Raw genomic sequence first — 20,944 nt, forward strand, 5'->3', positions numbered from 1 at the left:
TTTAATAATATAATTTTTTTAAATATTTGACCAGTTTTTACTCGTCTGATTTGAAAACGAGTTATTTGTCAGTTTGTAGCTTTTACTGTATATAATATGAGGTGCTCATACATTTATTTGGGTTGACAGTCATAATGGCCCTCCAAAAGAAACTGTGACTACAATGCGGCCCGCGAAAAAAATAAGTTTGACACCCCTGCCATATGATGCTACGCTGCTATCAGCTCAAACATGGACTAGCCAACCCTGAATTCACTTTCTAGCCTTGAGGGGTAAACATTAACGTGTACAAGCAGAGCACATAGCATAGCACCATCCAACGCCACCTAAACCAACGGTTGAGTAACGACACCCATCAGTTAAGTTAAAAAAATACTTTGGGTCATAGTAGATTTATTGAAGCACTTTGTAAAGAATGCAAGCTTCTTGTAAACAGATCGCACGGCATTTCTCTAGTGCACTCGCAAAAAATGATTTGCTTAAAGGTTTGTTTTTATCCCTCGTGATCACATGTCTAGTGCAAAATAAAGAATACCAATCCCAGCTTGGAGCGCCAATCAACCTTTTCAGTTGACATCATCGCTTTTAGGGACGCGCAACTGGAAGACTGTAGTGGCCAGCAGACGACAAAGCTGATGATTTCACCAAACTTGGGGCTTATAAAAAATGCCAAGGCCATGCAAATTAGTTTCTATGAGAAAAATAATTACTACATACAAAAATAAAGGGTCCATTCTTATGGTAAATGACCTTCTTAGGCTGCAATGGATTTTTTTGCCTTCAAGACAGAAGAACAAACGCAGCCTATGTGTTATGACAAAGCCTGTGTTATAAATGAGACTATTAGCTGGACCTTGTAGAAGGGATTCCGTGCTTCACACTTTAAAAAAAAAAAATACAAAAAAGGGTCAAATGAGTTTTCCATTCATGTTGAGACTTGTTTAGGGAGCGTCTATGTTTGGAATTTCATTAGAGAGCAAAGTGCAGGGATATTTTCTTCCGCTCAACACGAATCTGGATTTCTTCATGATTTGCACCCCCAAGCAGGCGACAACATCATGGCCACGTGTGAGCGCTCACTGTGAAGACGTGTTATTACTATTGATTTGTCCTAACGCAGCATATTTCCTCTGCTCCACAGTTTACTTGGGAGGGGGGGGGGGGGAGTGTTGGGTCACCACCAGGCCCTTCACTAGGATCAGAGGTCAGAAGTAGACGAGTCCAGGCTGGATGATGGAACCAATACAAAGTTGGCAGTTGTCAACATGAATGAATTTGCAAAATGGTTGCCATGTGGCTAGCTGGCTACATTCTTCTTATTATCTGCGCATGTGACATCAGAGTGGCAGGTGGTTAAGGGGGGGGGGGGGGGGGGGGCAGGACACGGCCTCGTGGTGGCGGGGGACCAAAAAGTAAAAAAAAATGTAATTATCAAGGCCAGCAGGCATGATTCCCAGGGGGCGCGTGAGTGTGCGTAGAATGAGCATTATCTCGTTCCGAGTGTCACCAGCCAGTTATGCAAACACGGCGCAAATGCAAAACTGGAAAAATCGGCCTGCAGATTATTGAAAAATGAAATGAAATAACAAAGATAAATCAAATAATTAAAACTAAACAATAATATGATCTAAAAAGCCTTTTGGAATATGCGGGAAAAGACAGCTTCAGTTACAGAGGCTCAATTCCATTCAGTCCAGTGGTTGCGTAAAGGCCCGTTTGGCGGTACCAAATCAGGCCATCACATCGTCAGAGCAAGCGTGAAGACTAAGCGCTCACGCGGAGAGGAGGAGGACATGCAAGGAAAGGCGCTTCTCACCTTCAAGTGACCTTCAGGCTTGCCATCACTTTGTCTTTTTCTCTTCCACTCTTTTTATTTGAGCTTATCTACTCTCTTCTTCTCTAGTTATTCCCAGAGGAAAATTTAATATGGGCCCAGCATTCCCCTGACCCAAATAGCAGGAACCCCAGAAGACATGGATCAATAATTAGAACAATCCTTCGTACAAGATGTCCCTCAGAAAACATGTAGGGAATAACAGGGACTAGCTTGACAACGGTAACAGCGCTACTTCCTTAGAATACAAGTTCATCAAAACGACAGCAATTGGGATCAGCAGGTTTACCACCTCTCGCCACACTCGGCGACCGTCAAGCTGCCGGCGATGTGGATACAAGCGTTCTGTGACACGGGGAAGAGTTTCCATAGCCGATGCAATTAGCACCGAATTCATTAACCTCCATCTTTGATGTGGTAAAATGAAGAGGAGAAAGAGGAGGAGCGGATGAGATGCAACACTTGTGGCGGCTTTGTTTCGGCCACACTGGTAAGTGGATGAAAAAAGTGACAAAGCGACAAATTGGAGGCAAATGGATTCAACGGGCTCAATCTTGGCCCACCGCCTTGCCGTAAGTCTGTTTATTTTTCCCTCCGGGGGCAAGAAGAGGCTTCATACTGACACTCTTGCCATCGGGATTGAGGGCTGACATCCAATTTAAACGTTGACATTCTCCGACGAGGAGCCAAGGTCTTGCAAATGTTGGCTTCAGACTGAAAGGCTCGATCCCAACAGTATGGATTACGTCTCCTCGTCTTGTTCCTTGGACCTTGAAATGGCCGTTCACGTTTCCAGATTCTCCGTAAACTTTAGCGCTCGGGCAATAGAGAGGGGTGATCCAAACATCAAGCACAAACACACACACACACACACACACACACACACACACACACACACACACACACACACACACACACACAAACACAAACACAAACACTAAAAGCTGCTCAATATTTGGCATGTGCCGTCCAGGTCTCCATTAGCCCGCCAGCGGAGTGAGTGGTGCCTGATAAAAGCAGCAGGCCTCATCCAAAACACGTCACGCAAGCTCATTTAAGAATCCATTGCTACATTTTGACTGCAGATATCAATTCCTCTGCTCGAATCTAACCCGCCACACTGGCCATTTTGTCAGTGAGAAGCACTTACTCATAGCAGGTTGATGCAGAGATGTTAGTCACGGCAGCTGCAGTATGATATAAGAGACTTTTGTCTTCTGCCGTTACCTGACCTGGACTTCATGTTGAGCTCAACCATCATTGTGAATATGTGCAAAAAACACTGAACAGCTGTTATGACGCCCTTTACTCCTTGTTGTAACTACATCTGTCAATTCTTTAATGACACTCATTTCTCTCCGACTTTGGCAGCCTTCATTGAGGACGCAGAAAGAGTTGGAAGGCCACCAAACAAGAGGAGGAGGTAGCACACCTAGAAACTTTTCCCAACGACAACTGACAAATTCACTCCCTCGCTCGGGTGACTGATGACTTTGCAGTGTAGCAGCAGAACATTTGGAGCTAATAATAAGCCGAGTCAAGGTGAGATAAAGGACAAAGTGCTTTGGATCATTTATTTATTTATTTATTTACTTACTTACTTATTTATCTAAGGTGAGGCAATGGACAGTCCTTTATTTATTTATTTATCTATTTATTTATTTATTTATTTATTTGGCGGGGGCTGATGCAAATATATATAAAGATATACGGTGTAATGACTAAAACGACTATTTGCATTCACGTTAAGATGGACGGTTGTTGTGAATCCGCAAAGTGTACTTGTCTTTGGTTTACGTTTAGTTTGACCTCTCTGCTGGGATGAGCGACCCAAATGAGGACACACTTGACAAGTGTCCAAATAATCATATTATCCACATTACAACAACGAGCTGTACCATATTAAGATATCGCCGCTCATTTTTTGATACGAGTGGTGCCGCTGTTGTGGCAAGGGACAATGATGAGGGCCCTGATGACTTGTTCCCTTGTTGTTGATGTTGAGGTCAAATAACATTGCCGGCAGCATAATTTAAAACCGAGGAACCCCGGTGGCACAGCAGAGTACAGTAAATGTCATCGTGAGCCAACATGAGCCTTCGGGGTCAGCGCACAAAAAAAAAGATTCCATCCGACTCCACTGTCATTACACTATTGCAAACTACTTGATAACTGTCTGCTACTAGTACTCCTTGTGACATTGTCCTTATGACAAGTTCTGTTTCGGGTGTCCATATTGTGTGCGATTGGACATGTAAGCTAGGCGGCCCACATGCGTCCTCTCCATCATATGAAAAGCGCGTTCATCAATAAATCAGCCGCTGTGCATTATGCATGGCATCACATACACGGAAAGAACCTGCAAAAACAAATCCACTCAGCACTCTCGCTCACAAAATCAAGCAGAGCCGGAGAGGATTTTTTCATTATTATCTCGTCCAATTACCATAATTTTCGGACTAAAAGTCGCTCCGGAATATAGGTCGCATTAGCCATAAAATGCACAATAACGTGAAAAAAAAACATATATAAGTCGCATTTTGGGGGGAAATTTATTCGACAAAATCCAACACCAAGAACAGAAATGAATGAGCGACAACAGGCTAAACGATAGGTATGCTAACGTGATATAAACACAAACGAAGAGCACGGGCCTGACGTAACATTCAGAGTTATTGAAAAAAAACTATTACATAAATAACACGTTTATAAAACCATCTGTGTCACTCCAATTCATTAAATCCATCGATCATCCTTTATCAACAATGGGTGCGCGCCGCTGACGGCGCTTGCACTTCAAAATATTCCACAGGCCCATATAACGATATATAAATTAGATATCAAATAACTATTATATAAGCAATAATATCAAACCATCTGTACACGCTAAATCATTAAATCCATCGATCAAATTCCTCGTCCTTTGTCAACAACACCGCGCGTGCGCCCTGACGTCAGCCTCGTCGTTATTCCACAGATCTAGGATATAACTATACTGTAGCGTTAACAAAGTACACAGTTAACAAAGGAAAGACGTGGGTTTGGTAAACGGCTCTTTATTTAACAAAACAAACTTCCAGGCGTGTGGCGGCGTGGACTTCCAGCCACAGAGGTGGAAGAGAGATCCATAGAATAGGACCGGGTGTGCGTAAAAGCCATGACCGAGCCCCATCCACCGTCCCCGGACAGCCACCCAGCCGAGCGCCGGCCCCCGACTTCTATCTACGGAAGTGAAAGAGCGCTCCGTAGAGTAGGACCGGGCGTGCGTAAAAGCCATAATAGTTTTTCAAACCTTCTGTGTCACTCCAAATCCTTAAATCCTTCAAACTCTTCGTCCTCCGTGTCACTTAGAAACAAAGCCGCTAATGATGCCAGTAGTATGTGGGGCCCTTTGTCATCTTTGTCATCCCGCGATCAATCTTTGTCCTTTTTGTAAACAACCGCCGCACCACGCTGCGCTGCGCTGCTGACGTCACTTGAAATTCAAATTACAGTAATCCCTTGCTACATCGCGGTTCGTTTATGGCAGTTTCACTTTTTTTTTTTAAACTTACTTATAGTTCGAAAATTACGGTACTCCATCTGTGCTGATCTTTGTGTTTTTTTTCTCTTCCGGTTATTGAACAGCCATCTCACCAGGATGTCACGTCTAAGCCTTAGGTATAGGACAAGCGTAGCAAGAGGAAAACAATGCTTTAAAAAGGACAATCGATGAAATATTTGCTAGGTGCCTGATAAGTAGGTGCGTGAGTCTCTCCAGTCATGAAACTCAATTGAACAAACTACGTGCGCTTTGATCGACTTGGACTTGAGCTAATTTCTTCCCCCACCGTATCAAGGACGCTCACGGCAATTTGAAAGGTAATGAGAGGTCGGCTGTGTGCACACCCTCAACGGCGCAAAAGGTGCATTCTAAACTACGCCGAGCTGTGTACACCAGAAAAAAGGACGAAAACTAAGTCATGCCTGCCCCTGCAGTTGTGAACTACATTACAGACTTGACAATAAAGCCCCATCATTGGATTCCTCACCCAGGCAAAAAAAAAAAAAAAGTAATAAATGGCAGCATAAGCGTGACAAGCAGCCCTAAATTTCGAACCCTAAAATCACCCCTGAATTGCACCTAAACTGATTATGAAGAACACAGCCAAACATGAAGTTGAAAAATGTTCTTGATTGCTTACACAACATTTGCTACCTAATCAAAATTGTCCCATGACGCATTTTGAGAAAGTGTGGGAACCCCTTACTTTTTATGATCACGTCGGAAGAGTCACACATTCAAAAGTGAAGTGCATGCCAGCGTACACATACGCACGTCGGTCCACTCAAGGTCAGCCGTGAATTGAGATGGCCCGCGTGGCTCCACATTGTATGATTAGCAGAAACGTGCTGAGATGGAAACGTGTACGCTGAGGTGACCTCCAAGCGCCTGATATCAAGACTCCAACACACACACAGAGCAAAGCGAGAGAGTCACGCTCCAGTGATGCCGGCGGCGACGTCTGCCGCCGCCGAGCCGCCAGCCGGTACCGATACTGCCTTTACCTTTCTCTTCTGCTCCCGGGACGTGGCTCTCCTACTCTTCCTCCGCTTCTCCTTCTCGTCCTCCAACGCATTCACATCCACTTCCCCCCGATTCTTCTTCAGCTGGGAGGCCGCGTGAGCCATGAAGCGGCCGAGGGCACTCGCAACGCGCGCGCCTCACCTGAGATCCCGGAGAAGTTAGACAACGGTGGCCGCGGGGGACAAACCCCGGGATCCCAGAGGGAAAAATCGGGGTAGAAAAGGAAAGGGGGGGAAAGGGAAGAAAAATGCCCTCCTTTGTAAAGGACAACGGAGAAGCGTAGGTTCTCTTTTGGCTGTTTGCTGCCAAGATCCTGTTTGTCCTTCCTTGGGGCTGCTGTCCTGCTAAGGTGCGCTCACTCTCGTGCTCTTGACTTCAAAGTGAGGCAGAGGAGCCTCCTCCTCCTCCTCCTCCTCCCCCTCCTCTGGTGGCAGCGTGAGTCGAGAGGTGAGGACAAACCGGGTTGGAAGGAAGAGCGGCGCCAGCATCGCCAGCAGAGGTGGATGGAACGAGGGAGGCGGAGAGGGAGAGAGAGAGTGGAGGGCGGGTGCGAGGGGAGTGGTTGCCGTGGCAACCACCTTCGGTTTCACTCCATCCTCCTAAATGCTCCCTCACAGCTCCACCAGACACACGGGTCTCGGAAACCATGTCTATGTGTGTGAGAGAGAATGAATGAAAACTACAGCAACTACATGCACATACACGCGCACACACATCCACACGCACATTTTCATGTTTTGTGCGCACAATGTTTAGGAACGTCACAAATGAGAAAGAGAATTACATATTGTTTATTTAAACACCAAAAAGTCCAACCAAGACATGTAACTTCGCCAAAAGAGAGCTTAACGATTCACAAGTTAACAACGGATTAACAGAAATGACGAGAAAGAGAGAACGAAATGAAAGGTGTCCTATTTAAAATTGCCGACCGCCATGCTCACGTCAGAGCCAACAGCTTGGCAAAGCGTACGGAAGCCATCTTTGCGTTCGTGCGAGCACACGCGGCATCATCGGGAGCCTGGCCGGGTCCTGCCGCCACCGTGAGGCTGCCTCAGCATGTGCCTGTCAATTTCATTTGTAGCGCACGTGTCTTTAACCCGGAGATGGAGGGTTAGAGACCATATGGGGCAATTGATGAGGGGGGGCGGGGGTGACAAGCCTCCAGGGACACATAGCCAGTGGAGACCCGTAAAATTCCCCTTTCTCTCCCCTCCCTTGTTTTCTTTCTCTTCAAATGCAGCCACCAGCATTGGAAAGCGGTGATGTCAGTGGAGGGGGGATGCTGACTCGCAGCCCCCAACGTGCATCGGGGTGGGGGGGGCACATTATGCCAAATGATCATGCCGTTGCTAGGCGACCACCAATGGGGCGGTTGCGAGAAGGACAGGAGAGATGGATAAGGAGAGGTGAGAAAAAGGATTGGGATGAGGAGTGAGAGGGGGGGGGGGGGGTGCTGGGTACATGTGCACACGAATGGCGGTCGTACCAGAATCCTCCAGAATTGCTCACGGGGCGGTGACATTTCAAAAGACGCCAGTTGTGAAGGCTTTCATTGAGAAAAGTCCATTCAGAGTACAACTGCTGGCAGGTGGAGAGGAAAAGAACTGCCAAGGTGGACGTCACTTCACGGCAAAACATTTACTCTCAGACAGAAAAAAAAAATCTCAGCTCCATAGTTGGCAGGTGGCCGCAAAGGAGTTGGAACATTTCCACCCGCCGTTTCCAGGCGCGTTGCCAGGCAGACATAAGGTCACCCACTTATGGTCCCAGATGCCAAAATATTACAGCCATGGGACATAAAATGACAAATGGACTGGCACAAAAATTCTCCAAAATGTGTCCTCGCTAACCCAAACGGGGTTACGATTGCTGTGTACTGCTCATTTGCTCACTTGAATGTTTACGGGCAGCACGAAACAAAAAAAAAGCATTCATGCATTTACACGTCCTCAAAAGGAATTCAAACTCAGAACCTCTCAACTGCAAGCCAGCATTTGAGCCATTACTGAGCCTCATTGAACAATCATCGAAAAATCAGCCAGCAAATTTATTTATTTTTCAATATTCCTGCCAGAATCGGGGTACACTTCACGGTCCTATTTATTTTTAATGCCAGTGAGCTCCCTTCCTTTTTTTACTCATGAAATCCCCCAGAGTGCAACAATCTCATTGACCTTTTGACCTTTACAGCCACAACAGCGCTTCCCAGTTGGGGGAGCTGGGGGGGGGTAGCTTGCAGGAAGGCAGTGTGTATGTGTGCATGTGTGTATGTGTACGTGTGTGTGTGCGTGCGTGTGTGCGTGCGTGCGTGTGTGTTTGGGGGTTTGAGCTCGACAGGTCATGCTGAGGGCGCACAATAAGTAATTACGCTAATAGCTTGAATAGTTCAGCTTGGCTTCATGATGGTTTTGAAGCATCATTAGTTCCCCAAAGTGCATATATATTTAAGGCTATAACGATTCTTCATTTTGTGATATTTGGGCTGGATCGCTTCACAAAATGTACAGAGGGATTAACATGATTTAAAGAGTTGAGGTAATTTTAGCATTAGCATGAAATAGTTTGGGTGCAATATTTGTGTTGCAATGAAAAAGAAAATATCGCGTAAGTCATATTTTTAAGAATGCACGTGAGTGATTATTTTCAAGGGGAAAAAAGGAAGCGAGGCAAATCTTCAGCATCATCTTGATGGTGAGTGCACTTGGCTACTTTTTGTACTGTGCTGCCCTCTAGCGTTGAACAATAGAATGCTGAAAATGTGCTTTCGATACAAACAAAAACAGATGCGCAGATTTTAAAACATCGTCCCATGTATATCTTCATTGGACCTTAGTTTTGATTAAGCTTCACCAGGCAGAAAAGCTCATTTCAACATAATGTGAATATTCCCAGTAGATGACTGGAGCTCAGATTAGGCGAGCAAAAGCCTCCAGCAAAATGAAAACAACCAAATTTAGATGGATTTCCCTGTATGAAAAATTCATCTGAGTATGAAAGAAAACTATTTTAGTACCAATTTTGTGCATTTCTCACTCATGCCTACTCTTGACATACACACTTGCCCTTATGATGTCTTCACCTGCATCACTCAATTCCATCACTTCATCATTTCTTTCTTTCCCTCCGGACAGACAAAAAGTACAATGAGACGTAACCCAGTTATCGCCCACCTACCAAGCAAAATGTGTGTCACCAGGAAAAACAAGAGCAAAGTGTCCTTGCGCACTTTGCCCACAGGGGGGCAGCCAGACATTTTTGGACGAGGAGGAGAAGAAAGGGGGGGGGGGGGGGGATACTGACTGTGATGAAGCGCTGAATGACATGCTGTTGGGGTGTGCGTTTGTTTTTCTGGGGGAAACGTCTGCTTAGTTGTCTTTGAAAAGAAAACTCCAGAACGCAAAGCACAGCGAAGACAGCAAGCACGCCTCAGCTGGAGGTGAAGACAGAAGGTTACGTCAGGTTAGCTAGATGGAGGGAGGGGAGCTGACATTTACACTGCCGTTAAGTGTCATTTGCTTTTCTTTAAATAGCATCCTCACCAAAAGTAACGATTTTCTTTCCCCATTTATGATTTTTCTATAGACTCTCTCCTCAGTTATTCCACTCACCAGTAGGTGGCAAGCAAGGCTCCACTTAAAATTAACTACAATGTTCAAAACCCCCCAGAAATGCGAACGCCACTTTTGCGTCACGAGCTATTTCATCATAAAATGGCCAAATAGAAAAACAACAACATTCGCTTTTCCTTGCAACGCCTTCAAGCTATGGCGAAGGCGTCAACGCAATCCAGGACAAAACAGCTTAATGAAGAATTTTATCAGGGTGGGTCGAGAGGCCATAGTGGGTTTCCTCCCACAGGAAAAAAAAAAAGCTGAAGATGAACCAACAATTTCACGCTCTGTTGCCGAGCGCAAAAACGAGGAGGCCCCTCGCTCCCACAGTTCGCCTGTAATCACAAATTACCCCGAACGTGCTGCAATAATTCATCGCCGCAAAGGGCAGCTGAAAAGTAGCCACTGATAAAAATGTCCTCATCATTTCTTCACCAACTCAAAATAAAAGCACAGAAAACATTTCCCTGCTTTTCTATTCAAATCATCTATCATAGCACAAATCCAATCACATTAGGACTTTCCCAGAAATGTGGGGCCGACAAAATGATGGACGAGCCGCGGCGGCGGGGAAGGAAGATCAATTCGGGCATTAATAAAACATCATTTTCCGATTCTGACCATTTACAGGAGGCTTGAGTGCTTTTTAATTGCAAATCGTGAACAGTGCACAGCTTCCATGGATGAGAATTAAGACTGCTGTAATGAGACTTCAAGTTGAGTGAAAAGAAGCCAACGTGGGCGAGTTCGCTGCTAATTCCGACTGGAAAGAAACCTTCCGCTGCTCCGGTGGGCGACTTGCCGAGTTATTCCGGGAACACTTTTTCAATAATTGTTTACAAAATACAGGCTCCTCATATAGTATGTCATCATTTTGTACATACCCCCCACCCAAAAAATCAACTCACTCAAAATGTTAGTATTGAGGTATTATATGTTCTGTAAAAAAAAAATATTAGGCCTACTCAGATGTAGTGTCGCACAGGATAAATGCAACCAAGACTGCCATCTAATGGCGATTGGTGTTATTACAACTTCGAACCACAATCACGCTCTGCATATTCAAAGTGCGGCACCCACTAATTCGCATATCTGCAGATGATTTTTTTTTCCCAATATTTTGGGGACACAATGACATTTATGATCCTAACTGTGTGCCAAGACCACCAGAAATAATAGTAAGACCATTTCGTGTTGTAAGAAAAGACAAAATGAGTGTCGTTCTACTTTATTTTTAATCTTTCTTTTTTTTTTTAAACCTGGCTGTACTCCGTGGGAGCTCTGCGAGTTGGAGTCGCATCAAAGACGGTGAGCGCGGAGCTTTCTCCCCATGAGAAGCAGCGGACGCCACCGGCACCATATGCGTGTACCCGTCAGTGGGTCGGCATGCCATATGCCGGAATGCGCTGGCCGCATGCTTCCTCTCCGCCAGTCATCTCCATGTCTGCGGGGAGGTCCACGGGTGTTGGGGTGCAGCCGTGGCAAGCGGGGTTACAATTGGCAGGAATTGTCATTACGAGGTCGTTTGTTTTTGAGGTTCGTTTTTTGTATGAATTTGTTTTCAGAGCCAATGTGAGCTTGTGCTGCAGGGAGCGCACCAACGCTGAAAATGTGACGGCAGCGTGAGAGTGGCTGTGAGCCGGCGGAACATCCTCTGCCGGTGTCGTGTTTCCCCCCCCCGGCGTGATGGATGGCGGAGACGTGCCAAGAATGGTCGCGCCTGAGGAGACCTCGCGCTGGGCCGCCGTCGGTGTACACACTCTGCACTTCTGCATCGATTCCAGAGCAAAGGTCAGGCCCCGTCTCAGCATTTGGAGTTTGTAGTACATTATTCCGAACACGCGGATACATTTACAGCAAACTATAATTCTTGGCCATCAATGGAAAGTATTCATTAACAGACGGCGCTATTCTTGACTGTAAAAAGATGAAGGTGGTGCCAACACACTTAAGGCCTTTTGGCTTGTGCGCTGCTCTTGATTTCACAACACGCGATGCTCAACCAGCATATACAATTTGTTGCGACAAGTTGGAACATGCAAGTTGGGAGTAATACTTTGAAAATGATATCTCAAAAGAAAATATTTTGTTTATTTACAGTCACTTGTTGCTAGGCAGGTTTCATGGCCTTGTTTTTTTTTGGGGGGCGGGCAAAGAACTGTATTGCTCCACTCAACAGAAAAAGGACAGCAGCAGGAACAGTCCAAATTTAATTCTCTTACTCGCAAGTTCCTGGGATAAAGCAACAATGGCCTATAATGCAAATATCACGGCTGACTATTCTAATTAATATCCGCTGCTACTAAATGCCAACATCAGTCAGCTCAAACCATCAAATTGTCCAAAATGTCAAGGTGAGATGAAGGCTCAGGAGTGATTGGAAAGTAATGGGCAATTGATTCATTGATTAAGAGGAGAGTGTGATTAAATGGCTGCTAACCGCCTGATGTGCTAATGAATGAGCGCCTAAAGGTTACAAATGGGCTCTTAATTGGATGCAAATGAGATGATTGGGTGGTCGACTCCGCAGGTACTTGGCAACGTGCTTCACAATAATCATAATAGCTTCGATGTATATCCAACCTTCAAGGGACCAACAGCAGAGGTTTGAAAAGTATTCATGGAAAATTAAAATGTTGAGAATGTTATAAGATAGCTAGCAGTTAGCGGCGTGGCTAGCAATGGCCAGCAGCTGATGGCCAACACAAAGTTAGAGGTTATATTATACAAGGGGCAACTGGTAAAGATGCTAATTTTCTAGCATAACAAAATTGTGTGATAGCTTGCAGCAACAAAGTTCTTTAACCTCTGTTAACAAACGTGACTAAAGTAAAGATTGAAGTCAGTCATTTTCTCCTCATATATATTGATTATCTTGTAAAAACCACGAATATTAATGCTGGACTGAGTAGCTGAGAGATGAGGTGGGTCCTTCTTATATCATCCCCAGGCGGATTAAAAAAACATTAGAACAACATTTTGTGTGTGTGTGTGTGTGTGTGTGTGTGTGTGTGTGTGTGTGTGTGTGTGTGTGTTTTTACAAGTGTGCCAAGACACCCGTGTACTGTACAATTGAGACGGCTGTCACTCAACATGCATGACACACAACAACAAGCACTAATATGTGGCTTGAAGCAATTATTGTACTGGAAGTAGAACACTCCCCTTCCGACCAGAAAGTCATTTGACAGCTCCGCGGTTCATGCCACCGTCCGCTAGAACGGAAATCAACTCCGATAAGGCCGCGTCTCACACTGAAGCAATCACGCGCTCCGTCACTCAACGCAATAACACCGAGAGACAGAAGCAAAGCGGAGACCTATCAAAGCCCGTAAGCCACAAAAACCGGGAGATCCTGCCATGTTTGATAAGCAAACGCCGTATGCTTTCTCCCCTCCCACTCATTTTGGCCGAGCGGCGTCTCCCAGCCACCGCCCATCCGTTGTTACTCCGCCTTGACAGCTGGGGCCTCCGGTCTCACATCAGCGTATATCTGCAGATATGTCACTCCGCTTGACGGTGCGACTGATTGGATGGAGTCAGGGAGCGTTGCGGCTGAGGCCACAGATGCGTGTCGCTTACTCCCCGCCGCTGTCCAAGCGAGAAACTTCTCGTTAGGGTGGCACAATGGCTCATTATAACGACTGGTCGTGAGATGACACGTGCCAACTTATACGCACATGTATGAAAGCGCCTCAGAATCACGTTTGTCAAATTATTGCCTTAGATGTTGGGGTGGTCACGACCAGATAACGCCGCCCCTGCCGGTGTCCCACTCCCCAGTTTCTGGCACCGGCGGGCACATTTGGCCAGCCATGCGTGGCTCTATCGACAACGGTCGTGCACGTCTCCTTCTCCAAAGTGTGTCCTCACCTTCCCATCCCCAGAGCTCAACCTGTCATGGCCACTCAGGCAGAGGCTGAATTGAAAAGGGGACGAGGTCGAGGGGTTAAAAGCAAGCCTCCGAGGGGCCTCGGGGGTTGTTCATAATTTATATCAGGTTTCAGACTTGAAATTAGCACAAGACCAATGACCCATTTTAATACAGAAATGAATTTCTGTTGATAGTGGCTTGTAAGGAGGAAAATAACGGTTACCATGGCAACGATACCACTTTTTTTGCTTTGAGTTCAGGATAAGCTGCCAATGGGAGAGAGAAGGCAACAAAACAAAAAGGCACTTCAAGACATTTCTCGAATACACATAAACAATCAAAAGACACAAGGAGCAGGCACGACCCTAATTTTGATTTAAAAACTTGTCTGGCGCCCTTTACAAGCTGGACTTGCTGCTAAACAAAACACACAACTGACCGACTAACTCCAACTCTTGGCCTCCCGAGAGAAGACAATCCAATCCTGTTACATCAGAGGTCTACTTGCGAATCTCACCTTTTTAACTCTTTGCATCTTCACTTCATCACGGCCATCTGGGACCACTCCAAAGGAGTGAGAGTGCATCAAAGACACGTCAAAGGCAGCTGACCCTGACAATGCCGGCACACTGACATGTGGCGCAAAGCCGCGGACGGTAACGGCGGTTGCGGCCACTTAATCAGACAAGTGCTAATCTGGTTAGCAGATCAACAAATGAGCCTCTCAAGAGCTGAAAAGGAGGACACAACCTCACAGACAATAGAGCAGGCCCACCACCATTATGCGCCACTGTGAAAACGGTTTGAATTCGGAATAAAACAACAATCCGGTTTACATAGCCTGTTAAAGTGTAACTATTTTGCTGGGGCTTTTAAATGGTTTCCTGAAGTCTGTTTGCCCCAAATACAAATCCACCAGCGGAATTTCAGAACTCTTTGTGAGCCACAAAATGGACAGACGAGCTCATACAAAAACAACTCAACGGGATTTCTTTCCACTTCTGTAAACAGTTATCAGTGTGGTTTATTACGGCGCCGACATCTGGCATGGCACCTTGACATTGCAGTCAGAAATTTTGGGAGGGTAAAACAATTACAGGACGTGCAAAAACGACTCCGCAGTGGTATTTTTTTCCGGCGGAGCGCCGTGACATTTTTTTAATTGAGCCTGACTCAATGAAAGTAGTGAAACAAAAGAGACATCCTCGCCGCCTTCCCGCTACAAAGTGCACGTCTGCATTCACGTCTGCTCCTTCTTTTAGTTGAAAATACCCCCCTGCCCATCAACCCACCCCTCCCTCCTTCGGGTTTTCACAGCCAGGCAAGGGAGCGAAGCTGGTGCAGCAGCAGGAGTCACAAAAGGAGGTCAGACAGCGGATGGATATCATTTTTTCATTATTATTCACTGGCACATTCAAAAGTGAGAAAGGAAGGGGCGGTCGCCACGTCAGGTCCATATTTACTCAGCGGCCTTGGCTTTACTCAAAAGCTAAATTATGAAGACAGAAATGTACTTGCGAGAAATGGGGCAGCTGGAGGTGTGCCCCAAGTAGGCTCGGTCCAACTGCACTCATTGTGATGAATGAATTGCGTTGGAAAATATTTATGGCGAGTGTGACTGAATGAGTGCGTGACATAAAATGTGTAGGCCCAAACAGAATTACTAAATATAAAAAAATGAACTCTGCAAAATGGCGGGAAAGTGAACACGGAGCTCGGGAATAAAGGTCCCGTAAGTAATACAGTTGGCCAGATTTGCGTTGCTCCATTTTTTTGCTATTGAAAGCGCTTGTCGGCCTCGTTTCCGATAATCTCATTTCCGACTGAGGTATGCGACGGCGTCTTTGCGAACGTTCTACCGGTGCAGATTAGCAGCCGCAGTTTGACGGCTGTAATTAGCTGCTCTTGACGATGGAATAAGAAGATGAACGAGGATGATCCGTGCTCTCCGATCTTATTGCCTCCCAAATCCATCCTTTCACACTTGTCCAGATTAAAGATGGCGACACGGTGGATGTTTAATTTCTCATTGACTGTTAATTCCAGCGGCGGCTCGCCAGTCACGTCGGCTGGAGCGGCCGGCGCGTGCACTCGCACGGTTTGCTGTGCGAGATTACACGGCCACCCGGCGGCTCGGGGTCAATACTAATTCTGTTTTCATGCGCTTGTGACTGTGACCGTGCTGGCTAAACAGACAATTAGCTGCCACTTCCACTTAGGAGACGGCCACGTCTGCCAAATGCTTCTTGGCCAGCGGGAGAACCTCTCGCAGTGCTTTTACGAGGACGCTGACGAGAACTTTTGCATGTTGACACAGTTTGAAACATCAAATGTTCATGATGAATGGGGGGGGGGGCAGGGGGGCTTTGAAATGCAATTCAGCTATCACCATCTAAGCCACAGATCTTGTTTCTTGTGTCAGCAAGAACTCTAGAGGGTTGAGGATTAGTCCTGCATGACTTGTTGACATTATTTCTCCTCTGAGTCCAGCATGCTGTTAATTACGGGCTCACACGCATCTCTCATCAAAGAACTGCAAGAGAGCGAACGAGAGATAGCAAGAAATCAGAGCGGAGAAGCAGAAGCTCTGCGTCTCGGTCATGATGAGGACGGCAATGTCGTCGTTTCATGATGCCTCGGAAGGAAATGGTTTCTCCCCCGGCGAGCACCCACACGACTCAGTCGTTGGCTGTGCCATTTTCCCTCATATTCAATTACGTAACATTTTCCTGCGCTTTTAATGTTTAACATACATGCTACATGCTTTATAGCATCAATTAGTCATCACTCGGCTTTTCTGCAGATTTTTTTCTTCTATAATGCCACCCTGAATTCAGAGTGAACCAACTTGCCAATTTTCCAAGGTCCGAAGGATCGAAAAATGTTTCAAAAAAGTGAACTGTGCTTGCTTCAAGCTTTTTATTGCCACTCCCAGATCAAGTTTACATATGGAAGTATTCTAGCTTAATGCTAACGCATCATACAAAACACCATAGACGGGCTTATAAAATTAGCATTGATATAGCGAAACCACAAAAGTTTGAAGACAAACAGAGCACCAAACCATATAACAATACTCAGACAAGCGCTAATCTGGTTTCTAGAGAAAAGAAGAAAATTCAACAAAGGTACAGGTCATTTAAAAAAATGTCCTGCTTGTGTTTGGATGATTGTCGTTGGACAAGGCCAATGGGAAAAGTTCCTCAACTGGGGAATTACGACTTGGCAAGTTCTCGGCCATCTGGGGCATGTCGCAACTGAGACGACATTCCGCATGAGATCTCAGCAGTGATTTATTTATTCACGAGTCCAGTGATGGAAGACTCCATCCCCTTCCTGGCCACCTCAGCTCTGCATTCACTCATTTTTCCTTCCTACGAACCCAATTCTTTCATCTCTTCCTGCCCTTGCCCTTCCACCTAATCATCCTTTTTCCTTATTTAAAGGCAGCTCAGTGAAAGGCTCAAAGGCACTCGCACCACTTCTGCGACCTGCCATTTCTACACACACACACACACACACACACACACACACACACACACACACACACACACACACACACACACACACACACACACACACACACACACACACACACACACACACACACATCCAGAGGCTATCTCATTAGCCGCTCACACCCTCACAGCTGGAGGTTGTCACATTGCGCGACTGTTAGCGCATTAGTTAACCGCACGCAAGCACGCAGGGTATTTCACAGAATCAACACACCGATGAACAAATGTATTTACCAATCTTACTCCACTCAAACAAATTTATAAATTATATTGCACGCTATTTAGTAGTAGTATTTAGAAGTGTGTGTGGATTAGATTAACATAATTCATCACTATCCGATGGCGGCCTGCAACTTTTAAATTTTTTGGCTCATTACGTCAGCTGTTTGCTCATAAATGAAGGCGTCCGGTCGAACGGCGATAACAACTTTAGGTTCGTGTCGCCGGGCGACTCCGAGCTCGAGGAAAAGCTGGGCCCGCTCGTTAAAGTCAATGGCTTGGAGAAGGGATGGATGGATGTGACAGAGAAAAGCGAGCGGGCGGCATCGGGTGACGGACGGCCCGACACCTGCAGACAAAGCAGCTGCTGGCAAATCCAAAGCATGAGACCAGAAAGTAAGGTGGGGGCGAGCATTTGGGTTCTTGGAAAGCTTCACTAAGGTTGATCACAGGACGCGGGACATTTTGCTCGCAAGGTTATGTAACATTGTGAAGCGCTGTGGAGCTTCTGTTAGCTTTCACCTTCTCATCTTCATCCTTCTCATTCCCCGTGTGCACATCACAGAAATTTGAAGTCAGGTGAGTTTACCAGCAAAGAAATACATTTTTATAAAAAACGAGCAGCGACAGTCACAACGGGGTCAACAGACAAAACGTCTGCCATAAAACGCTTTCATTTGGCACCGAATAAAAAGCTTTTGTTGTCCCACTTGCTAGCATTGAGTAGTTGCCATGGCAACGCTGAGCCAGAGGAAGCCCAAAGAGGATCCCAAATTCTTGAGATTTTTTTTTTTTTTAAACAAATCCAGCAGTGCAACTCTAGTTCTTCTTTCTCCCTTCCCCTTTGAAATGGGTGTGTGTGGGGGGGGTAGTGGAATCAGAGTGGGAAGCGGAAGAGGCTGCCATAATGAGGCAAGAGCAGATGCTTGCACAGAAAATAATCACGCGAGTGCATCCAGGAAAATACTTGAAAATGTTCCTCACATTGCAGCTATAGTACAAGATACTGAACCATTTGGAACGATTATGTAATCGGGAGCCCCCCCTCCCCCAAGATTCCATTTAATATGTGATTATTTGTTTTTTCCACATATTTGTTATCACATACAATGAATAAATTAAACTGTATAATAATTAACAATATCAGAATTGTTCTCCATGATTGTTGTGATTTGATTGCATTAGAACATTGAACTTATCTAAATACTGTCTAGATAACATTTACAGACAAAAGGAAAATGAAGCAGTTCTGTTAAGGCATTTCTGTTCAGCACGTAGCAAGAGCCCATGACTTTGATGTCAACAAAAGCCATCAAAACCTTTTGAGATGAAGTGGAAAGGAGAACGGATGAAAAAGGGAGCACTTGGAAACGAAGTCGCTCACCGGCTGAAGCCTGATCTCACATGCGGCAAGAGAAAGCCATTTCAAATGTGCTGAGCTCTCTGTGTTATCGATTTATTCTTGCAAAGCGAACATAAAAAAAAAAAAGTGCACTCGCTGATGGTAGGGCGGGCCGAGCGGCGAGATGGGACAAGTGGAGGAGAGTGGCAAGCCCTTGTTTTGGCCTTTGCTTTGATTAGCTACACGCTCTTCACCCCTGAGTTCGGCTCTCAAGGCTTACCTCGAACTGCTTTCGTCAAAACCACCGGCAAGCTCAACAAAGGCTTCCATTTTGGCACCTTTAAAGCTACAATGTCCACTCATTTAGAACTTAAGACATAAAATCATGGCCGAGTGGCTACAAAAGGTATTTTTGGATTTTCACCTGTTGCCGGTGAGGACTCACTATAGGGAAGCGGCCATTTTAGACACAAACACCCTCCCGTCCAGAGTGTCCAAATGAAAATTGTCAACACCACGCCCTCCTTCCACTTCGCAGCCCCCTCCCCACTCTCCTCTCCATCACACCTATTCTCCACATTCTCACTGATGTTCCTCAGAGAATGATGGAGCTTGAGCAGGCCAACCCCCGCCTTGTCTCCCATGCAGGCCAGGACCCAAAAGGCAAAGGCAGGAAGAGCCCACCTACACATGCATGCGCTCATTTAGATGAGGGGGAAGCCCACACGTGCATGCGCTCGCTCACACCTCCGCTCGATCGACACCTGATGGAGCACATTTATGTAAGAAATCTCACGGATGTTCTTTTTGGCATCATCCGTGCTCAATTTTCAGCTTGCGTAACCTCTACAGGACGGAGCGACGACGTCACGCTAACGGGCACGCGCGTTTGCCGGACTTGATATCGCCATAAAGTCTCTTGCAATTGCCGATAAAGCACAATCTGGCCCTCTTAAGGACGTGATCTAAGTCCATTAAGGCTAATGTGAATATCAAAAAGACGTGCGAGCACACACGCATACACACACAAGCACGCGCACACAAGGACACACGCACACACGTAGTCGGAGGAACATCGTCTAGTCTAGCAGCACGTCGACATGGCGGCCGTCCGCGGCGCACGTCATGTGTCATCCCGCTTTGAAAGCTTCTTTCCAGCAGTCGTGTGCATCTCAGGGGGCAAGATGGCCCAAAGCATTTCGTTAGGCACAAGAAACGACCAGGGACAAAAGCGAGATGTTTGTCACATCCCCCAAAAGACAACACTCAAGCTGGAAGAAAATATCAAACAATACAAGCAAGGGGTGCCACTCAATTCACGGGCGTTTTTTGTTTTTAAATGGAACCGTTTGATTTGGCTCAAGTCCGTGTGATTCTGATTCAACTAGATGCTCGGTTGGAGAGCTTTGGAGTTTCTTGTTGAAAGTAGGAAATCTTCTATGGCAGCGAACAGACAGACAGACAGACACACAGACAGACACACAGACAGACACACAGACAGACACACAGACAGACAGACAGACAGAAAAATGTAACATTTCCCTCTCCTGGCCAACAAGTTCAAGCAGCCAAGTCTCCCCTTCCTCATCTTCTTCTTCTTCTCGCTCGCTCTCTTTTTCTTTAATTCCACTCCCTCCTCCTCTCGTTCACCCTCGACATCTTTTGCTCCAAAGAGAGCCGAGTTGCCATGGTTACAATCATGAACACATCTGGCGTAGTCGTGATGCGAAATACGCGCATGCGCACGCGGTGCCCCGACGACAACAAACCGACAAACGGAAGCAAAGCGGGACAAAAAAAGAAAAGAAAAGACATCATCAATATGCATGATTTTCGGAGCTGTTGGGTGCTCGGTGGCGGTAGAGCGGAGCCTGCGTGAGCGAGATAAGAGAACGGTGGCCGGCTGAGGAAGAAGATAGTCTGTGGGCAACTTTGATGATCCTGTTGGTTCAGTTCAACCAACCTGCACTGCAACT

At 46.1% G+C, this 20,944-nt stretch overlaps 1 protein-coding gene across 17 annotated transcripts in view; it reads right to left on the reverse strand.

Moving 5' to 3' along the window:
* LOC148393484 (ankyrin-3-like) overlaps nucleotides 1-20,944 on the reverse strand; it is a 70,218-nt gene that overhangs the window by 47,389 nt on the left and 1,885 nt on the right. For 8 of the 17 annotated variants that reach the window (XM_088385157.1, XM_088385167.1, XM_088385163.1 and 5 more), the window contains exon 1: nucleotides 6,383-6,796. The exons of 1 other annotated variant lie outside the window; for it this stretch is intronic. In XM_088385157.1, the coding sequence (XP_088241283.1) occupies nucleotides 6,383-6,505 (123 nt within the window). In that variant the 5' untranslated portion in view covers nucleotides 6,506-6,796. Of the gene's footprint in view, nucleotides 1-6,382; nucleotides 6,798-20,944 lie in introns of those variants that run through there. 8 more of the 17 variants (XM_088385173.1, XM_088385161.1, XM_088385154.1 and 5 more) reach the window with 3 other exon arrangements.

Source organism: Syngnathus floridae, chromosome 9 (genome assembly GCF_059516105.1).
Source record: "Syngnathus floridae isolate MCC-2025c chromosome 9, RoL_Sflo_1.0, whole genome shotgun sequence".
NCBI classification, from domain to species: domain Eukaryota; kingdom Metazoa; phylum Chordata; class Actinopteri; order Syngnathiformes; family Syngnathidae; genus Syngnathus; species Syngnathus floridae.